Raw genomic sequence first — 20,610 nt, forward strand, 5'->3', positions numbered from 1 at the left:
TCTACCTTGTCTGGACTGCTTCTCCATAAAGGAGAAATCAATCTCTGCCTGACTAGATTTTCTCTATCATAGGCCACAGACTCACTCTCCAGAGAGAAGTATTATTTTTTTATCTGCAACATACACATTTAAAGAAACAGGCTCAGGAGCTGAAGGACGTGCCTGAGCGGTAGGGCTAGGGTTGAATGCCCCCCAAATGGGAAGACAGCAGCGTTGCCTCTGATGGCTGCTGGAGGGTCCCATGGGATACTACACAGGAAGCCCGTGGACCTGGGCCAGGTGGGAGGAGGTGCCAGGTGGCGGCCCCGGCATCATGATCTCTTCTGGACCTGCAGCCTCTGCCTGAGGCTGGGCCATCCCCAAGGCCTATGCCTGACCCAGGCCACTGTATCCTGGGCTGACAGTGTGTGGGTGGGGCAGTCTCTGCTGGACACACAGAAGGATCCAGCCACGCCTGCAGAAAAGAACTTAGGTTTATTTGCAATAAAAACTGCGGTCTGAAAAAACCTAGTGGCAAATGTACAGTTTGTGTTCCATTTGGGGTTGTCACCAGCTGTGGGACCCCCAGATCCCTGACCCGCATGCATCGGGCTCCTAAGTGTTCACAGCTAATCTCAGGCCCCAGGTCCAAAGCCCCTAGAGAGGGCCTCCCATCTCCTGCTGAAACCACCCACTTCCCAGCCTGCCCCCGGCCCGCCTCCCCTCCTGCCTCATGCAGTGCAAAACCAAACCAAACCAAATACATGTTTCAAAACAAACAAGAACAAAACAAAACATTCATAAAAACCAGGGTTCCGACTTCTGTTTCCTCAGTATCCCTCGTTGTCGTGATGACTTGTTTCATGATGACCTCAAATATACATCATTTTCTTGCTATTATAAAATATCTTCCTTATTATTCACAGATACATAATGGGAGCTTTGGATGAAATAATTACAAACTGTTTTCTTCCCTTAAAAAACAAACAAGCCAAACCAAAAACAAAACAACAAAACAAAACCCTTTTGACAACAGTAAACACGAAAGGGCCTGGCTGGTTCTCCCCCCGCCTCCCCACCAGGCTCACGGCTGGGCCGGCTGAGCCCAGGGTTGTGCGCAAAGTGCTGGGTGCACCCTGATGATGGGGACTGGGGGCTGCTCCCTCCGAGACCAGCTCTTTCCTTCCCTCCCCTTGCCCCTCTGCCCCTAAACACGATCCTGCTCACCCGGGCTTCTCAAGCCTCTGCAGGCCACCGCAGGGGAGCCTCCCACTCCCCACCACCTCCCCATTCTGGGACGTGGGGCCTGTGAGCCAAGCCTGGAGGCCACACGGCTGATTTCGGAGGAAGACCAGGAGTGCAGAGTGGCAACCAGCACCCACCCCAGTGGGGGCTAGCCTTCCCCACACCCGGCCTTGCCCAGTCCCCTCCCCCTGCACAGGGCAGGGCAGCCGACCAAGGTACAGGGGACACATGTAGCCCCGGTTTCTCCAGCAGCTATGGCATGGAGCCTGCAGGGAGATAACACCCCTAGGTCTCATGCAACATCCAGGCAGAGTAAAAGGGTCTGGACAAGAGAGCCAAAGCTCAAAAGGCCGGGAGGAGTCAGGAGGGGGAGTTCGGCGGTAAGGCCACCCCCAAGAGCACTTATTTCGAGCTGGCCACGGGCCCAGTTCATGGGCTGCAGGGGGAAGACTTGCCAAGGGCTAGAACCGACATCCTGTGCAAAAGCTGGGAAGACTCTCAGGAACCACCTTGCAGGACACAGGGGACCCAGAGGGGCCACCTGCTGGGGGGCGCGGGGAGGGGGGCCTCCTCCTGGAGGGGAATGTGAGCAGCAGGGCCCGAGCGAGGGGAAAACTCTGTTTTCTTCTCACCCATATCAGGATTTACAAAAGGTGTATCCACCTGGCAGCAGGACAGGACAGACACACGCCTGGGATTCGGGGCAAAGAACAGTACCATTGACTGGGGAGCAGGGTCGGCAACTTCATCGTTCACTAAAGCTCCCTCCTGAGAGAGGGACCTGCCCTGGGTGGTCTCTGCACCCCCTAGTGCAGAGGGCCATGAGAAGGTCAAGGGGCCCGCGCAGACCCCCAGCAGAGCTCTTTTCTCCTACATCCGAGCACAGCTGGAGCTGAGCTGGGGCTGAGCAGGGGCTGCAGCAAAAGGCCTGGCTCTGGTCCCTTCTGACTCTCTAGGCCCAGAGCTTCCCCCTGGGAGCAGCAGAAAGCAGGCAGGCTGAGCATCAGGGCTGAGCAGAAGGGGCTGGGGGAGGGTCCCCTCTGCTGTCCCAGCCCTCCCTGGGACAGCACCTGCTGTTCAAACCTAGGCTCCTGAATGCCGTCGCAACAGGACAGGGGCAAGATGTACTCCGGCGTCAGCTGTCACCCAGAGCCTGGCTCAGAACACCACCGGCGCTCCCCCTCCCCAGCGTTCTGGCAGTGGCGGCCACGGCGGGTCCGGCCCAAGTCGCCTCTATGTACAAGTAGCGTACCCAGGACAGGCCACCGAGGGCAGGTGGATGGTGGGCCAGTTCGCACTTAGGATTCTGAACACCCTCCCCATCCTTATGGGCTGTTGAAGACTGGAAGGTTGGCGGGCATGTCCCCTCTGCGTCACGGGGCTAGAGACGGACTTCAGAGCTGGACTCTTCCAAGAAAACCCACGAGTCCCGTCCATGGTGTCGTCATCACTGGACGCCCTCCTCCTCTACATATGTTGAAGGAAACCAGCCGATCTGAAAAAGATGGCAGGATCACATGAGAGTGCATGTGCACGTGTCTGCACCAATGTCGGGGTGAGGGCCAGCAGGGGCTCACGGAAATGGGGGATCCCGCAAAAGACTGTGGCGTTCTTCTAAGCCAAGAAGCCCGGTGGAGCTGCGGCCCAGGGTTGGAGTGACCCGCAAACGCACCAGCCCAGAGCAGTTCCCAATGACCTGCCCTCCCTCAACCTGCCAGCCAGAAAAAAAATCAAATCCTCCCTGGAGGAAAACAACACCATCCGAAGCCTCAGTGGTGTTTTCTTCACAAGCTCATCATCCAGTCAGGACGCAGGTGACAGAAACTAAGAGAAATCGCAGGTAACAGAAACCAGTCTACAGGTCTTTCAGGGATGGGAGTCATCAGTCAGGAAATGTAAATAACTGCAACATATATGTTTCAGAAAACTGAGGATAAAGCATAAAAATTTACCAGTGAACTGAAACCAGAAATCAAATAGAAATCCTAATGTGGAAAATATGGCTGAAATTAAGAACCCAATAGAATTGAGCAACAGATTAGAAAGAGCAGAAGAGAGTGCTCATGAACTGGAAGATGGGCCAGTGGAAAGTAGCTGGGTGGGAAATAAGGGAATGGGTGAAAAACAGGTAAAAGAAGGTAAATAACATCTCGGCCATGATGAAAAGAACTGACACTCATGTGAATACAGCCCCCAGAGGAGAAAAAAGAAAACAGAGCAAGTATACTGTTTGAAGAAATGTCCAAAACTGATGAAGGACATCAAGCTACAGATTTTAAAAATCTCTACAAATCTCAAGCAGACTGAATACAGAGAAAAATGCACCCAGGCACATTATAGCAAAACTGATAAAAACCAGAGTTTTGTTTGTTTGTTTGTTTGTTTGTTTTTTTAACATGTAAAGCCCCACGGGGGAGTAATAGAGACATTTCCTGTAGAGGAGCAATGTTAAGAAGTTGGCTGGCTCTTGGGGCACCTGGGTGGCTCAGTCAATTAAGCGTCAAGCTCTTGATTTTGGCTCAGGTCATGATCTCAGGGTTGTGAGATCAAGCCCCGAGTCGGGCTCTGTGCTAGGCGTGGAGCCTGCTTGAGATTCTCTCTCTCCCTCTGCCCCTCCTTGCCCTTTTAAAAAAAAGTTGGCCAGCTCTTTACAGAAATGATGGAACTGGGGACAACGGAATGATATCCCCAAAGTGCCAAAATAAAATACCTGCTAGCCTCAAATTTATCCCCTAGAGAATACTATTTGAAAATGAGCTCAACATGATTCTTCACAAAAAGGAAGCCGGTCTCACTGGAGGGATGACCGACCCCACCCCCCGGGGGATGACCAAGAGAAGAGAAGGGTGTTCCTTACAGTAGAATGCCCCCTAGTAAGTGTTAAAAAACAATGGCTGGAAAAATCACTGTTTTTCAACCACGATACGAATAAGTGATGAGACAAAATTCACCAACGAATGATAATGGTAAAACTAGTAGGTGAAAGTTTAATGTGGAACAGGATATTTAATAATTTCAAAGTATTACCCTGGAGATTACTGATTAATTACAGTCACTTCACAGTGGAGAGACTCAGCAGATATCACCTTAACCAAATGATTAAAATTAATGTCACAATAATAGGACAAACTGACCTTATATATCTCTGGATAAGACAATACAGTAGTGAAAAGGATATAACATCTGCATTATGTTCCCACTGAAAATATATAATACATAACCTAATCACAAAGAAATATCAAACTTAAATGGAGGAAAAGTCTACAAAAATAACTGACCCGTACTCTTCAAAAATGTCAAAGTCATGTAAGACCAAGAAAGGCTGAGGATTGTTCTCGAACAAAGTCGAGGGCCATAGCAAGTAAATGCAATTCATTTAGGTAGACAAGACACAGTCACGACAACTGGTGACATCTGAATATGGACCGTGGATTAGATAATCATATTCTGTCAAAGGGGAATGTCTTTGATCATAGGACACTGAAGTACTTAGGGGTTTAGGGGGGAAAGGATAGGACTTCTGCAATTTACTATCGAATGGTTAAGAAAAAAATAAGCAGAGAGGGAGGGAGAACACAATGATAAAGCAAACATGCAAACCACTCTTAACTGGTAAGTCTGGGAGCTCTCTGTGAGAGCTCTTTGTGCTACAGCAACTTTTCTTTAGGTTTGAAATTGTGTCAAATACATTACAAACGTTTTATAATGAGAACATAAAAAAAGAAAATGAAATAAAGAGGTGTTCAGATCCAACAAAAACTAAGAATTTATTAGTAGCAGACTCACACTAAAAAACATACCAAGAACAGGGAATTTCAGGCAGCAGGAACATGATTTTGGGTGGAAATACAAGAAGCAGGAAGGAATGGGGAGCCCTGGGAAAGGTAGATAGGTGGTAACTCTAAACAAACACTAACTGCTTAAAACAAAACTAATGTCTCACGGGACTGAAAAATATATAGAATTAAGATACATGATGACACCTGCACAAAAGTTGGGAGGAACATGAATACAGTCACAAGTTGTAAGATCTTTGCATCATCCAGGAAGTAATAAAAGTACTAATTTAAAGTGGGCTCTCCGAAGTCAAAGTGCATGCTGTAATCCCTAAGGTAACTACTAAATAATAGGAAAAGAACGGCCACCAAGGGGCCAGGAAGTAGAATAGAAAAAAAAAATACTGATTAATTCAAAAGTAGGCAAGAAAAGAGGAAAAAGAAGAAATGGATGTGACAAATAAACAGAAATATAGAAATAGAAAATAAACAGAAGATGACAGATTTAAATCTAAGCAGCTCAGTAATTACATTACATGTAAATGGGCTACATACACATTAAAAGGCAGAGATTGTTAGAACAGACTAGCTCTAAAAACTCTGTTTAAGATAACATTTTATCTTATATCTACCTTAAATATAAGGATATAGGAAAGTTTAAAGTAATGCAAGAGAAAGTGAAGTCTGCCACATACAACACTAACTCCCCCACAAAAAGGTTGGCTTGCTCTAACAACACAAAGTCAACTTTAAAGCAAGAAGAATTGTCACAGACAAAAAGAAACACTTCATAACAGGGTCAAAGCAACAGGAATATCTAGTAATACTCTAAGCCAGTAGTTCTGAATCACCTGGGAAACTCATCTATTCCTGACCTTCAGGATCTGGGTGCGGAGGACCCAGGTATGTGCTCATTGAATTACAGCCCCAGGTACCTCCAGTGCTGGCGCCCCAAGGGCCACTTTGAGAGCTAGTGGTTCAGCCCTCCAGGTCAGCTGCCCAGGACTCAGAGGCCTCACACTTCTGAAGGGATGTGGGGTAGAAAATGGATCTGACCCCAGGCCTCCAAAGGGCAGTCAACATGCTAGGTGGAGGCAGACCAGCTCCTGCCACCTGGCCACGGAATGGTGGACAATGGGAGCCAAGGCAGGCCGACCCTCCACAGCCCACGTGCCTGCCTGCAGGCACCTACAGCCCCAAGGATAGCTGGACGTTTCCAAATATGCCCCACATGGGGCTCCACTACCCTGCTGGGTGAGTTCTGACAGAGACGGTCAAAGCCATGGGGTCCAGACAGGGTGCAGGGATAAGGGTCACAGGGTGGACAGGGAAGAGAGAGTATTCAGGAAGTGCATGAAGGGGCAGGGCAGACGGGAACATGGTGTGCCCCTTCCCATCTCCCCATGACGTAAGTGAGGCCAGTGAGGACTCCTGGGCCCTGCTCGCATCCTGTGGTCTCTGCCTGCACAAAGGGCTTGGGTACACGCAAGTAACATGAAGAGTGCATACAAAACACATGGCCCTGCTGTGGCCACAGGAGATCATGGAGCAGGACTGAGCCCAGATACAGCATCAGATGGGCCTGGATCCAGCTCCAACCGGGGGCAGCTCAGGGGGTGTGGGCACGGTGCTGGGGCAGGCTGCGCTGAGATGCCAGCCTGCCCAAACCCGGCCCGCGGGCTGAGCCAGGCCATGTCTGCCCCACTTACCCGTCCATTGGCCTCGCCCTTCCACCAGCCCTGGTCCCCGCCAATGCGACTGTAGATCTTCACCACATCGCCTTCCCGCAGCGAGAGCTCCCGCATGTCCCGGGCAGCAAAGTTGTACCTGGCCACGGCCGTGCCAATGACACGGGGCGTGAACACTGTTGGGGGAGATGGGCAGGGTCACACAGCTGGCGGCGGGGCCGAGTGTGGACCCCTGGTGTCTGGCCCCCTGTGCAGAGAGGAGGGCTGTCCAGTAGAAAGGCTCCGAAGGCACAGACTATTCTCCGATTCCGCCCAGCCCTACAGGCAATGGCCTCTTCGAGCCTCCCATGAAGGCACTCGGAGCGGTTGCCAGCCATACTGGGGGACGTCACAGCCAACTGTGGTCATGGGGTCAGAGCAGAGGCCGGTGTTCTGACCACTGCAACTCCCGCAGGGCCTCCCCCTTCATGCCTGATGCACAAGTGTCACCTGGCCAGGGGTCAGCTGAGTGACCACTGCCCAGCTTCCAGCCTGCACTCTGATGGAGCACCTGGAGCCAGACCCCAGGGTCCCGGGGCCCGACTTCCAGATCCCCAAACCAAACCAGACACCTAACTAGACCAGCTCAGCAGGGGGCGGGGGGGGGAGCCCTGTTGAGCAGGGGACAACGTCCGTGATGGACGGGACACACACAGAGGCTGGGGAGGGGCTCTGACTCTGGCAGTGGAGGGCCACGCAGTCGGGGCCAACTGACGCCCCATCCCCCTACCTCCAGGGCCTGCCTGGTGGGGCCCGCCCGATCTGCTCCCGCCTTCGCCCCGAGGGTGGCCGCCCAGCTGTTTGCTGCTGCCAGAGGCAAAGCTCTCAACAAGCCAGGAGGGACAGGAGCTACCAAGCTGGGGAGCGGCCATCAGGGTGCGCGAGTCCGAGAGGTGACGGCAGCGAGGGGGGCAGCACCAAGCCTGACCGCATCCTCAGCCCTGCCCTGGCGGCCGGCCCCTCCCGTCCCTGGCCCACGCCCCGAGCGCCAGTGGTACCTGACCAGAAGGGAGCGGAGGAGCCCTGAGAAGCAAAGCTGAGGCCCTGAGGACTGAGAAAAGAAAAGTTGTAGGAGGCGCAGGAAGCTGCAAAGAGGCGAGAAAGAACGTGAAAGCGGGCCCATGCGTGCCCAGGCATGTGCAGGCAGAGCGCAGGGCGCGTGGGACCAGGCCTGCCCAGGGCTTGCGGAGCACAGCCTGGCGGCCTCCGAGCTGCCCCTCCCGCCACCTCTCTGGGCCTGTTCCCTGGAGAATCTGGACCACCTCCTCCCAGCAGGCGGGCCGGCTCCAGGGTCTCGAAAACTATTCATGCAGGGAGCCCGGCCTCTCGCCCAGCGCACACCCGCTGCCTGCTGAAGGTCCACTGTTCCTCTCCTGCCCTGCTCTGCCCCAGGGGCTGGGGACGCGGGGTGGTGCAGCAGACAGCCGTGGGCTCACCCTGACTCTAACTCCCGGTGGGCCTGAAGCAAGACGCCCCCTTGTCCTGAGCCGTGGAGCCTGGCCCACAAACGGAGGTACCAGCTCCAGCTCCCTCACAGTGAAGGCCCCCAGGGGGCTTGGGGGCGCAGGGAGGGATCTAAGGACAGATGGGACCTGCCCTGCTCTCTCCCCACGCTGACTCTGGGTATGGGTGCCAAGGCCCGGAGCGGCCATTCAGAGCCCACACTCCCCGCCTGTCCCGTAGACCAGCCAGGACACCCTGGCTCAGGAGGGTGCTTGTGATCGGTTCCCGGGGGTGGAGACAGGGAAGGGGCTCCTGGCCTCGGTCCCACAGAAAGTCTTCCTCAAGGGCAGGGAGGTGGTGAAAGCCAGGGCCATGGGAAATGGGCAGAGTGAGCGCTGGTGTGCCGGGTGGGCGCGGGCATTACCTGGAGACCGGCTGGAGGCCCTGGAGGCCGCGCGCTCCCTTGACTTGTAGGGGTACTTGAGCGTGGTGTCCAGCTGCTTGAAGCTCTCCTTGAGCGAGTGGCACTGGTAGTACTCCACCAGCTCCTGCAGGACACACGTGCTCGCTGATGCTCTCACCGCCTCCAGGCAGCCCTCCCAGGTGCCCTGGCCTCCCTCTCCCTCCTGTTTCACTTGGCACTCGTCCTCTCCGCCCAGCACCCCACCCAGGGTGGGTGGTCCAGGTCTCAAAGACCCAAGCCAGCAGTTTCTCTCCAGCAGCTGCTCAAGGAAAATCAGGGGTGAAAGCCAAGACCGGCACTCGGAGGCTCGCCGCAGCGCTTTGTGATGGAGAAAGCCTGCAACCCCATGTGCCCGGGCTTCCCGAAAGACCAGCAGGTGCCAGTGACCGGTTGCCACGTGGCTACCAGCTGGGAGAGGAGAGGGCTATGCCCCCGGCAAAGTTTATCACGTTGAAAAGCAGGCTGACAGCACAGTATGGCCAATGGTTTCGTTTGAAAACTGTGATATAAACCACACCTAAGCTATTCTTTGAGGTCGGGAGGACTCACCCTGAAATGTTATCACTGGGGTTGGGGGTGGGTGGGAGACTGTGGATAGTTTTTACTTTGTGCTTTTCTGCGGCCACAGTGGGCCGTCTAAGGGCTCAGGTGCTTGAGTCAGATCCTCTCGGTCCATGTAATGCTCATAACTTAGAAAAGACGCAACAGGTCTCACTTTAAAATCGTGTGAAGAAGGCTGGTGCTTTTACCTGCATTCTGGCTGGGGTGGGGGGCTGTGGGGGCGTGTGGGAGCTGGGCTGCAGGGCTGCAGGGCTGCAGGGAGGGCAGGTGGGCCCTCCCCTCACTGTCCACCCAGGTGAACCCTTTGGGGGCAGAAGTCCCAATGCAGGGGCTGTCCTGAGGCCTGAACTGTCCCAAGGAGCCCTCCAGACCCATTTCCTTGGATTCTCCCCAGTGATGCAGAAGCCCCACTGGGCTGTTGGCCTCTGTGAGTGCGGCCTGCAGACAGCAGGGTGCAGGGGGCCTCTTCTCTTGGTCTGGTGGCAGTGGGACCCCCGGGCCCTCCCCTGACACCCATGGACCAGGCCACAGGAGGCACAGGATCACATACCAAGAGGCTTTCAAATTTCTTCGCTTCTGTGATGTGGATCCAGCTGTCCTTCTCCACCACCTTGATGTGTTTCACCTCGTCATTGAACCTGGGCAGAGTGTTCGGGCCGTGGGGGTCATGACTTAGGCCAAGCACAAGCCCACCAGGGCTGCCCCCCACCATCCTCACCTCCTGGGCTTGCATCCTCGGGTCTCTATTCAAATGTGACCTTACAGAAAAGCCTCCTCATACCCCCTGCTCCCCAAATACCACTCCAGCCCCTCGCCGGCTGGTACCAAAGCCAGACAGACACCCCAAGAGAAGGAAACACACCAACAACCGTTATGACTATAGATGCAAAAGTCCTCAGCAAACCACCAGGAAGCTGAATCTCTCCCCACGTGTATGCCTACATAAACCAAATATTTAAGAAGGAATCTGCACCACACGCAGTGGGATATTCCGGGAATGCAAGGTTGGTTTAACAACTGGAAATTGGTTAATGGAACAAACAACTGGCAGATAATCCAATCCAGCCAGTGGCCTCTCCTGGGGCTGGGCGGGGGGGGGGGCCTTTGTAGACCACCCACGGTTTCTCCGGGATTGAAAGTCAGCGGGGGTGGGGGGGGTGCTAACCCCACCCCCAGCTCCTGGGCCGCTCTTAGCCCCACGGGGGAGCCCTGCAGGCCAGGCACCCAGAAGGTGCCGTGTGAACTCCCATCAGGGGAGTGTGGTCTCTGCCCTTCCTGGCTTGGTGCTGGCCAGCTGCCCGCACCACAGACCTGCCCCTCGGCCTGCACTCCGCTGTCACTGTCCGTAATACTCCCCGGGCCCACAACAGATGTGCAGGAACCTCAGCTGGGGAGCAGGCCCTGCTTACCAGGGACCCGGGCCACGTCCAGCTCCTGCACTGGACATTTGTCCCTTCTGACGCTGGTCTCCTTTGCTCCCAGTACTTTAGAGCCAGTGGGCTTGTTTCATGCTCCAAGCATTTGTGGGATTCTGACCTCCAGCAGACCAGTGGAGGCCTTCCCCAGACACAGGCCATCCTGAGGGGTGGCAGTCGAGAGCTGACCAGACCAGACCTTGGGGGTCATCAGAGCCAACAGCCGCTATCTGCTGGCCCGTGGGCTGCCAGGGGCCTGACCCAAGATGTTCAGTGGGCATCCTATGCCGATGGTGCCCAGCCACCAGGCAGACTCCTTCTTTCGAAGGGGTGGTGGCAGATGCACGAGAGGAGAGCTTCTGGGCAGAGGACAACCAGATCAAAGGCCACTGGCTGAAGCCGCGAGGCCATAGTAGGGTGACTTTCCCATTCTCCCCAAAGCCCACCAGCAGGGCTGCCAGCCCCTAACTCCCATAGTACCCTTGCCCGCAACCTGAAAAACGTGGAACCAAGCCCACCCCGTGTCTTTGGGCAGGGCCTTCACACATGTCCCACGCTGTGCAGACCCACTGACAGGCTTTCATCTCAAAAGGGTCCTGCCTCAGGCAATGAAGTCCATGGCCACCCCCACCCACGAGGGACGCGGGCTCGTGGTTCAGAGTGCCATTGGGGGAGAGGTCTCCCTGCTCCCCGGGCCACCACGTACTTGATGCTTATGGCAAAGCGCTCCGCCTCGGCCGGCCGCTCCCTGATTAGGTAGGTCCCGCTGGTGTGCGACTTGAGCAGGTTGTCGGTCTGCTGCCTCTCCATGTTGCCCGCAAACCTAGCAGGTGGGACGAAGCCGGAGGTTAACATGGGCACTGCCCAGAGGACACCCAGGCCTCTGCAACAGCGCTGATGGGCATCATGAGCCACCTGAGCCCCTGCAGGAGGGGCACTCGCGAGGTGACATCGTCATGGGGAGGAATGAGTCCCCCAGACCCCAGCCTGGCCCCCGGGGGCTTTCTACAGAACCTGGTCTGCAAGAGGGGCTCGAGCAACAGGAGCATTAGAACCAATTTCTAAGTTTTCGCTGTTGGAAAAGCAAGTCATAAACAAACACTCATGTGGACTTTTTACTTTCATTGCAATGCACGAGGGCCCGCAGACATCGCCATTAACGGGTTTTGGACAGACTGACAGACTGCCGCCTCCCTGAAGCGAAGCCCACCCTGGAGACAGCCAGGTGAGCCCCACTGCCCCCTCCCAAACAAACCCCTTGGCACCTGTACCGCCCGCCAGGCCAACTGGGGACTGCGGTAAATAATGTGCAGCTGAGATAGAACCTACAGCAGGAAATGGAGCTTCTCTGTCACTCCCTCAAATGAAAATCACAGGCCAGTCCTGCACCCTCGACCCTGGACGTGAGTGCGAGGAACACGGCACTGGGCGGACAGACCTGCGGCATCTCAGGCTTGGGAGGGGAAGGCCAAGCCCAGGGGCGGAAGAGGCCGGGACCCCGGGGGGTGGGGGGTGGGCGTCGCACCCCTGGGCACAGGGTGAGCCCCCAGATGAAAACCTCAAGGCCAGATGTGCTGGGGTAGGGGTTTACCACACCTGAGCCGCCCGCAGGACGCAGAACACAGGGAGCTACGACCACAAGGCAGGCCCTCTGAGGCAGGCTGGGGGGGCCAGCAGGCAGACCAGTAAGAGCTGGCCCCCCGAGCTGACCTGTCTCTGGGACTTGTTCCTGGATCGTCCGCCTTCATGCTCTCGTTGATCCCAACAGCGCCACGGTTCTCATCAAGTCGCTCCATGCATACGTGTGTGATTACACATTTGGCCTAAATATCCCACTTTCCTATATTTTCTATGACGCAGCTCATGTTAAAAAAAAAAGGTGGGGCTTCGTTCTCCCAAATGATAACCCGATGACCTGTTTTCGTGATGGGGAAAACCCGCCTCGGGGATAGAGGAGACTCCCCCAGGCTCCCAGAGACATACGGCCGGCAGGGCTCAGCCACCCTAGACACAAGCAAGAGGCAGCCGGGGGACCCCTCCCAGCCTGCTCACGGGCTCACGGGGCCACCGCGACTGCCCCACTCACCAGGGGTAGGCGGTGTAGTCGATCTCCCGGGATGGTGGCCGGCTGATGGGCGGCTGGCAGGAGAGAACATTCGGGTTAATGTCCTGTCCCGAGTGGGGCCAGAGGGGCCCTGCGATCAGCGACCTGACCCTCGGGCCCAGCACTGTCTGCTGCGGTATCTGTGGACTTAGCCCCAGAGCCACTGGACTGCGAGGTCCCGGTGGGTCTGATTGAATGTGCAGCGCCCGACTGATAGGGCGCATATCCCCAAGGAGAGGTGACCGAAGGCTGCAGGAAATGTCCCAGCAGGGAGAGGAGCACATCCTACAGCCAGAGTTCCTTTCTACGGATGGGCTCAGGGCCCCAAGGGCAGGTGTCCTTTGGCCGGCGGCAGCCTCTCCTCCAGATGGCGGGCCACGCGCTGGCCAAGCAGCCTCGAGACTCCACGCCGCCCCCTCACCAGCCAGAGGCCCCACCCTGGCCTCCCCTCACTGTGCCACAGGCCAGGCAAGGCCTCATGGACTACCTAACCCCTTCCACCTCATTCACCATGTAGATGGGGAAACTGAGGCCCAGGGCAGGGATGGGACCTGCCCCGGGCCACCCAGTGAGTTAGTGAGGCTCTTCCTCCTCCGCTGTCCGGTCCCCTTGACGCTGGCAGATGGGGCCAGAGGCCAGGTGGGGCCCGGAGGGTGCACCGGGGCTCCCGTGGTGTTCTGGACCCACCTCCTGCTCCCTCTGGAGAAATTTCCCTCCAGCACTTTTAAATGCCTTTTTTAGGGGGTGAGCGAATGTAATTCCATTATTCATGACTGACTGCTTGATGCCTTTTGTAACAGAGAAAGATTTGCTCCGTACTACTCAGATGAAAGACCTTTCTCCAAATATCCTAAAGTCTCGCTCTGAATTCTAATGTTCAGGGGAGTCCTCTCCTCCCTGGGGCTGTAAAAGAGTCCCAGAAGACTTACACAGTCCCTAAAATTTGGAGAAAGGTGACATTTTTGGTCTTCCGTCTATTATGACTGCTGCAGAAATGCCCATTTTTGTGTTTCTAAAACCACGAGAAATGCAGCGCCCAACCGGCTGAGCCCTTCAGACCAAGGGCACCCCCTGCCCTTCGGCCCCCCAACCCCCAGCTCCGGGGCCAGCAATGGCTACTTAGCAAGGACGTGCTGACCAAGCCCAGATGCCCCGAGTGAGGAGACAGCCCTCAGGAGCCCCAGCCTCCCGGACACTGCGCTCCAGAAGTTTCTGTGGGAAGTGCTTACCCTTCCGTCCACGGGGCAGGGCTTCACGGATGTGCTAGGAAAGTAGCCCGACTTCCTGGTTTGCACCAGCCGACCCTGGAAGGAGACAGACGATAGGGGCCGGGCCGGGCCCGTGGGAGTGGGTACAGTGGGCACTGCCGTGCGGCTCAGCTTATTCTAAGGACGGGGTGAGGGCGGGTCCTAAGAAGAACACGTGTCGGCAGCACTCCCTGCTGTAGCCTCAGCTGACCTCATGACCGCAGGTCAGGAAGGTGGGTGGCGTCCCCACTTTACAGATGAGAACACTGAGGCCCCGAGAAGTAGTTGAGAGACCTGCTGGGAGCTGGGGTTAGAGCCCCGCCCCCAGCTGCTCTCCAGTCCTTGTATCTACAGGGTGCTTCTCAAACGAAAGGGGCGTGTGGACCGGGGCATCTGATAGAACTCTGGGAGGGTCTGCAGGGGCCAGGGCTCCCAAAGTCCTCCTGGCCGCCCCTCCTCAGGCTCCCCCTTTCACACTGGCAAAGCCTCTCTGCAAGGCCAGCCAGGACCAATGGCTCTGGGGACACCTGGGCCAGGGAACTGGGCAGCTGGGGTCAGAGTGGGACAGAGACTTTATACTGCAGACCCCCTTCTGCACCTTCCGAATCTCCAGTTATGCGAAGGCGTGGTCTAGCACAATAAATTCATCAGTAAGTATGCAGTGACAAAGGACCATCACAAAACAGTGATGGCAGTTAACAATCACGGGAACATAACAAACATTCACATTCACTCGAAGCAGGTCTCAGTCACCCCCAGTCGGCCAGGCTGGGCCGAGTGCCCCGAGCTCCCGTGGCACCACGCTGACCCCCGTGGGTCTCGGGTGCCCAGGGGCAGGTGGGCGCAGGAGGGCTCCGCCTTTGTGGGCCTGTTCACAGAGCAGTTTCATGGCTCAGAACCGTAACCATCCCGGGACACTGTGTCCCCGTCTGTCTCTGCTCCACCACAGAGCAGCTCCTTCGGGGAAGGTGATGGCTCTCAGTCACAGTGCCCCCCACCCCCCCGGGGCCAGCACGATGCCTGATTGCTCTACTGCAGTTCTGACCTGCACTGGGCAGGTAGGCAGGAGGTGGGCACAGCGGGGCCGAGGCAGAGCCTTGGGGAGGGTGTGCAGGACGCACCCCAGCAGGAGGCACACGGGAGGGGATCGGGAGGGGATGCCGTACTCGGCCCGTGAAAGCAGACACCCCGAGGAACACAGGGCTGGGGACCCCTGGAATTCCTGCCTGGGAAAGAACTTAGGTCTTGCTCACAGCCTGCCTCCCTCCACCGGGGATGGTCCCTGACCCCCAGACCTGCCCCTCCGGGCCCCAGGACCCACCTCCCACCACTGAGACTCGGGGTCGCCTCTCAGCAGCTCGATCACATCACCCGTCTGGAAGGTCAGCACTGGCTTCCCGGGCGGAGCTGGGTTGCCATGGTAATTCTGCATGGCCACCATCTTGGGACCTGCAGGCACAGGGCAGGAGGGGGCCCCTCGTTCAGTGACTCGGTCCTGGCCGGCAGCCCGCCCACCACTGACCTCGGCCCCCCAGGGCTCCTGGGTGAGGGACCCTAAGTTCTTCCCATGAGACCCCAGGTCCCCTTGTTAAGTGTCATAAGGAAACTGTGGGACTAACAGATTCAGGGGCTTGTTACGGGCAGTGGCCGCTTACTTTAAGTGGCACTTCCCGTATTTTCCTCCAGACCCCTTTCCAATCTGTGACTGAAAGTCCGTGTGTGGAGCAGGACACGGGGTACCCCTCAAGGCAGAGATAGGGGACCAGGGGCGATCGAGGCCCAGGGCCTGGCTAAGGCCACACACAGCTGGCTGGGGCAGCTCTGGGCCTGAAACGGGGTCCCGGCTGGGCCCCCCAGGCATCTGCAGGGCACTTGTGGCCCGAGCCCTGCCCTGACCCCACCAGCTGCACATGGGCCCATCTGCAGGCCTGGCCCCGACACGGGTGTCCCGGGCCTCAGCGTGGCTCTGGTTTTGCTTCCTGACGATCAGGCCACGGTGGCCCAGCACAGCTCAGACTGCACGGCTCGGCTCATGACGCTGTCCACCCTCAACCTTTAAAAGCCACGTTCCTGCCACATGGTACAAAGCAGGGGGCATGAGGACATGGGGAGATCGGCAAAGTGACAGCAGCAGCCCTCTGAGGCCCACCCCATGGAGGGGGGCTCCGGCTGCAGCCCTCCCCCCCGGAAGGACCCTGACCCTCTGCACGCTGGGCCCTCATCAGACTCTATGGTGGACCCCCGGGGACGTGGCCGTGGAGGGAGCCTGGAGCCCAGAAGGCCAGGCGAGGCTGGGCAGTCACGGTGGCCCAGGCCTGGCCGCCAGAGTGACCACGGATCCGGATGGCGGCTGAGAGGGCCCGAGTCCCACAGACTCACCCGGTCCTGCTCCAGAGGCGTCCTGGGAAGGCAAGGACAGACCACAGCGATCAGGGAGGGCTGCCCAGGCGTCGACACCCCCTGCCCCCCCACCTCCCTAGAGAGAAGGGTCGAGGCACGAAGCAGGGGGAGGAAAGGGACACATCCCAGAGTGCCACAGGCACCTGTGACATGGCCTCACTCTGTGACAAGCCCTCCCCTATTCTCACCTACACACCCTCCACCTCGGTGCCCCTCCACGGCCCCGGGATATCCACCTCTCACCAGTAACTCCTACCTCTTCCAGGAAGGCTGCCCTGACCACACCAGCCCTGGGGGCCTCCCTGCTCTGAGCCTGAGGCTTGTCATCTCTGTCGGGGACGTGTCTTGCTGCATGCAATCGAATGCTATAGCTCTTCCCTCCTCCAGGAGGGCATTTCTGTACCACACACAAGGCCTGGCGAGCACCCTGTAAGTGCTGGTTAATTTGACAAGACCCCACGGTGGGGACGTCTGCCCTAAGTCAGCGGCACAGAGGGCTCTAAGCCCCATCAGGATGGGGGGGCCAGTGGGTGGATGCCTGTCACAGAGCTGGGCACCCGCAAGCCACAGGGCAAGCGGAGCCCTGTTAGGACCTCCTGTGCACAGGGACCCATCTCTCCTGAGGCCCACGAAGGAAACTGAAGGCCCCAGGGGCCTGTGTGCCAGCCCAGGAGCGGTGAGATCAGGAACAACAGGGGTTTCTGGCTCGGGGACACAGGGCTGCGTGCGGTGCAGAGTGGCAGGAAGGGAACAGTTCGGAGGACTCACCAGGTCTGCGGGAGAACCTGAAAAGGAAGCATGTGAGTTGTCAGCAGCAAGCCCCTGGGGAGTGGGCTCCCACCCACGCGAGCACAGCCAGCGACCACGAGTGACCCTCGTTTACTTCCACCGGCACCCTTGGAGCTCTGGCAGTCGGGGGTCCCCGGGGAACACAGACTGGCAAACAGGTTTCCCGCCTGGACCGACTCCGCTCCGATGGTAGCAGCTGCCCGAGATCCCCGGGCGGAACACGAGCTCAAAGGCAAAGCTTCCACGCCTGATTAGGGATGCCTGCCACGGGCAGGTGACAAGAGGCTGTCAGGACGCACACCACCCATCCGCCCACGCACTCACTCCCAGACACAGGGCACCTCCGCTTGTCAGACGTCCCAAAGGTTCTCCCTGCCTGCCTCAGGGTGCCCCCAGGGGAGGAAGCAGTGCCCGGCTGGGCCCCGGCCATCCGACAAGCGGGGCCGTCACTCCCCCACCGGGCGAAGCAAGGACCACAATGGCTAACGTGCGTGGCTAATGTGACCTTAACACCACGTGACACTCACGGTGGCACACCGCTTTGGACAGTCACCAACAGCCCCTATGGAACAGAGGCGATGGGCCCGGTGGGTACCAGGTAGGGAGGAGAAGCAGCAAGGCTTCCCCGGGGAGAGGCTCTTTGGGGGGAGGCAGTGCCGTTCTGGGCCATCCTGGCCCCGGCGGCAACACACAGTTCAAGCTGCCTCGTTGCAGGTCACAGGCACTGCCCAGAGCCCAAGCCTAGCACAAACGGCAAGAGCGCCAGACCAGTGTGGGACTCTCCGGAATAAAACCAGGTGCCCAACATGGGCTCTCAATGACATGGGGTGGATGCCCAGGATAACTTCAGCTTATGGAAGACACGAAATTGCCCGTCTGGTGAGACCCCAGGTGTAGGCACAATGGAAAGCATGCAAACATGAGAAGAGACTGGGCGGGGGGATGGGCGTGTGCGGCGGAGGGAACAGGGCGCATCGGTGAATGGTGGTTGTGTCTGTCTGGCGGGATCGTGTGGATGATCTGCTCCCTTACTCTTCTCTACGCTTCCCCAGTTCTCTATGGGAAATGAGTATTTTTAATAATCAGGAGACTGAAAACCCAGAAAAATTCATTCTAAAATAGAAAACTTGAAAGGAAATATATCAAACATCACCTTTGGTTATTTCTTTATAATTTCAGGGGTGATATTTACTTTCTTCTGTATTCCATTTCTTCTCTTTTTGTCCCCAGATTTTTGGTAATTATGTTACTTTGAGGATCAGAGAAAAAAAAAAAAGCCTAAAGACGTGAACTGTCCCGTCACCCGTATGACAGAACACGGCCACCAGAGGGCGGTATCATTGGGCAAAGCTGAAAAGCCGCGTTTGTGCCCATGGGCTCTGGCCGGAGGAGGGGGTCTGCCTGACCTGTCGGACCCTCCTCGCAGTCAGGGCGCCGGGCCAGCAGTCACAGTAAACGAAGAACAGACAAAATTTTCTATTCTGCTGGTGGTGGCTCAGGGTGACAAGCAGGCCTGATACGGTTTTCCAGCTATCCGGAGTGAGCTAACCCCGTCTCTGAGCGCAGCTTCCCCGAGTGTGGATGCAGGGCAACGGACCGTCCCAGGGGGATGTGGGAGGATTGGGGGCACCCACGTGTAGTGCAGGGGGCAGAGCCGACCCTCAGCAGGTACCCCCACTGCCAGGCTCATGCTACAGCATCCCCACCCGATCCAGTGCTCAGCCAGCCCTGCCTGTGGCGGTTCCGAAGCCTTCAGAACCGTCTCGGGCTTTCTGGCTGCCCGTCCAGCTGTTGCAGGTGGGGTACTCCCCCAAACGCATCTGCCAGAGGAGCCTGGGCAGCCCAGATGTCAGCCGGGGGGGTCGGGTCCCCTCCCCTCCTGAGCCTCGGCTTCCCCCCCGACACGCGGGCACGAAGAGCATGGGAGTCCTGTAGGTGCCGTGAGCGTGTGCATGCGTGCATGTGTGCACATGTGGGCACGCTAACGTGGCTAAAGGCGTGGCTCAGGAAGGCCAGACCTGTCTGAGTGCAGGAGAACCAGGGGAAGGGAACAGTCACAACCAGCGTTTCTCTGTGATCAGAAACGTCCACGCAACTGCCAAGAAGGTTCTGTGCCCATTTTGGGGTGGAGGTTCTGCAAGTTCACCACCGGAATGGGATGGGGGTACAAAGAGGCAGAGAGAAGCACGGGAGCCCCCCTAGTGAGGAGGGAGCGCTTTGGCGAGGAGGCAGGGCCTCTGGGTGCTGTGTGACCCGGGGCGGGTGTCCTCCCCTCTTTGAGCCCTGGTTTTTTTCATCGGATCCCTGCTCCGTGGGGTCTCGATGGTGGGAAAGGAGAATACAGGAAGGCGGCTGGGCCAGGAAGGAAGTACCGGGGCAGCTGTGAGCCACAGGACCCTTAGCTCAGGGTGGGTCACGGGGCCCCGAGGGGCAGCCCTGGAGGCTTGTGTGTTGCGGGCGGAACGGGGGTCGGTACTCACTGATCTTGCAGGGAGGCGTCACTTCCAGACACTCCTTGTGCGCCCCGACACCACACTTGGTGCACAGGTAGCCCTGGTAAAATGTGCCCCTGCATGGAGGGGGGCGGGGAAGGGAAGTGAGGACAACTCCGAGCCAATGGCAAGGCCCAAAGACCACCAGCCCCACCTCGCCATCTGCCCCACAGATCACCCAGCCCTGGGTGATCTAGAAGCCCTGGGCTGCTGAGACCCTCGCCCTCACGTGCCACCTGGTGCTGGCTCTCCTCCCAGACCTCTCCTGGCCTTGCTCTGCCTCCCCGCATGGCAGGCCCGGGGCACCCACAGGGACGGCCCCCTCCCCTCCCAGCTCAATCCGGAATGCCCGAGGGCCTGGATAGTCTGACACTGAAAGAACATTCTCCAGCCCCTCTGGGCCCGGCACAGGGCTGGCCTGGGGGTGGGGGTGTGGTCAGGGTGAGGGGTACACAGGACAGATGCAGCACCAGGCTCCCTTGAGGGCGGGCAGGCAGGGGCCGGGGCAGGCAGCATCCTCACCTGAGGAACATCCTACAAGCTTTGCAGTTGGTGGTCTTGTCAAAAGTGTACATCTGGAAGCTGTGGTGGTTGGCATTGGCTTTGTCTGGCTTGATGTTGGACCTGACCGGAGGGAAAGAGGCCCAGACTCCCTGAGCTCCACCAAAGCGGGGTCGACCCAGGGGCCAGCCAGGCTCAGGAGCAGGCTGCGCCGGAGGTCAGGAGGCCAGGCCTCAGGCTGGACCTGCCCCGACACCCTGGGCAGAACAAGGGTCTGAGTGAGGGCTGACAAGCGTGCCATCCTGGCAGGTGAGCCTTCTAGGAGGATGGTAAGGGTTTCTGGCAGTTGCAGGATTTGTCACAACTCAGCCACTGTACCCTTAGGGATTTCACCGTATGCAAGCTTGACATTTAAAATCTAAAGAGACAATGAGCTTAGCTCAGGATGAGCACCTGGAAGTATTTGGG

The 20,610-nt window shown here is 57.5% G+C and overlaps 1 protein-coding gene across 2 annotated transcripts in view; it reads right to left on the reverse strand.

Annotated features, from left to right (window-relative positions):
* Positions 1 to 455: 455 nt before the first annotated feature.
* The window catches only part of VAV2 (vav guanine nucleotide exchange factor 2), a 170,666-nt gene continuing 150,511 nt past the window's right edge, over positions 456 to 20,610 (reverse strand). For both annotated transcript variants that reach the window (XM_088019240.1, XM_028093393.2), the window contains exons 16-27: positions 20,164 to 20,265; positions 19,630 to 19,718; positions 17,129 to 17,145; positions 16,340 to 16,361; positions 15,282 to 15,409; positions 13,943 to 14,017; positions 12,696 to 12,748; positions 11,316 to 11,432; positions 9,745 to 9,832; positions 8,595 to 8,718; positions 6,710 to 6,864; positions 456 to 2,719 (exon numbers count right to left, since the gene is read on the reverse strand). In XM_088019240.1, the coding sequence (XP_087875366.1) occupies positions 2,672 to 2,719; positions 6,710 to 6,864; positions 8,595 to 8,718; positions 9,745 to 9,832; positions 11,316 to 11,432; positions 12,696 to 12,748; positions 13,943 to 14,017; positions 15,282 to 15,409; positions 16,340 to 16,361; positions 17,129 to 17,145; positions 19,630 to 19,718; positions 20,164 to 20,265 (1,018 nt within the window). In that variant the 3' untranslated portion in view covers positions 456 to 2,671. The remainder of the gene's footprint in view (positions 2,720 to 6,709; positions 6,865 to 8,594; positions 8,719 to 9,744; positions 9,833 to 11,315; positions 11,433 to 12,695; positions 12,749 to 13,942; positions 14,018 to 15,281; positions 15,410 to 16,339; positions 16,362 to 17,128; positions 17,146 to 19,629; positions 19,719 to 20,163; positions 20,266 to 20,610) is intronic.

Source organism: Eumetopias jubatus, unplaced genomic scaffold (assembly GCF_037043125.1).
Source record: "Eumetopias jubatus isolate StellerSeaLion01/CBP00866 unplaced genomic scaffold, mEumJub1_p1.0 scaffold_15, whole genome shotgun sequence".
Taxonomy (NCBI): domain Eukaryota; kingdom Metazoa; phylum Chordata; class Mammalia; order Carnivora; family Otariidae; genus Eumetopias; species Eumetopias jubatus.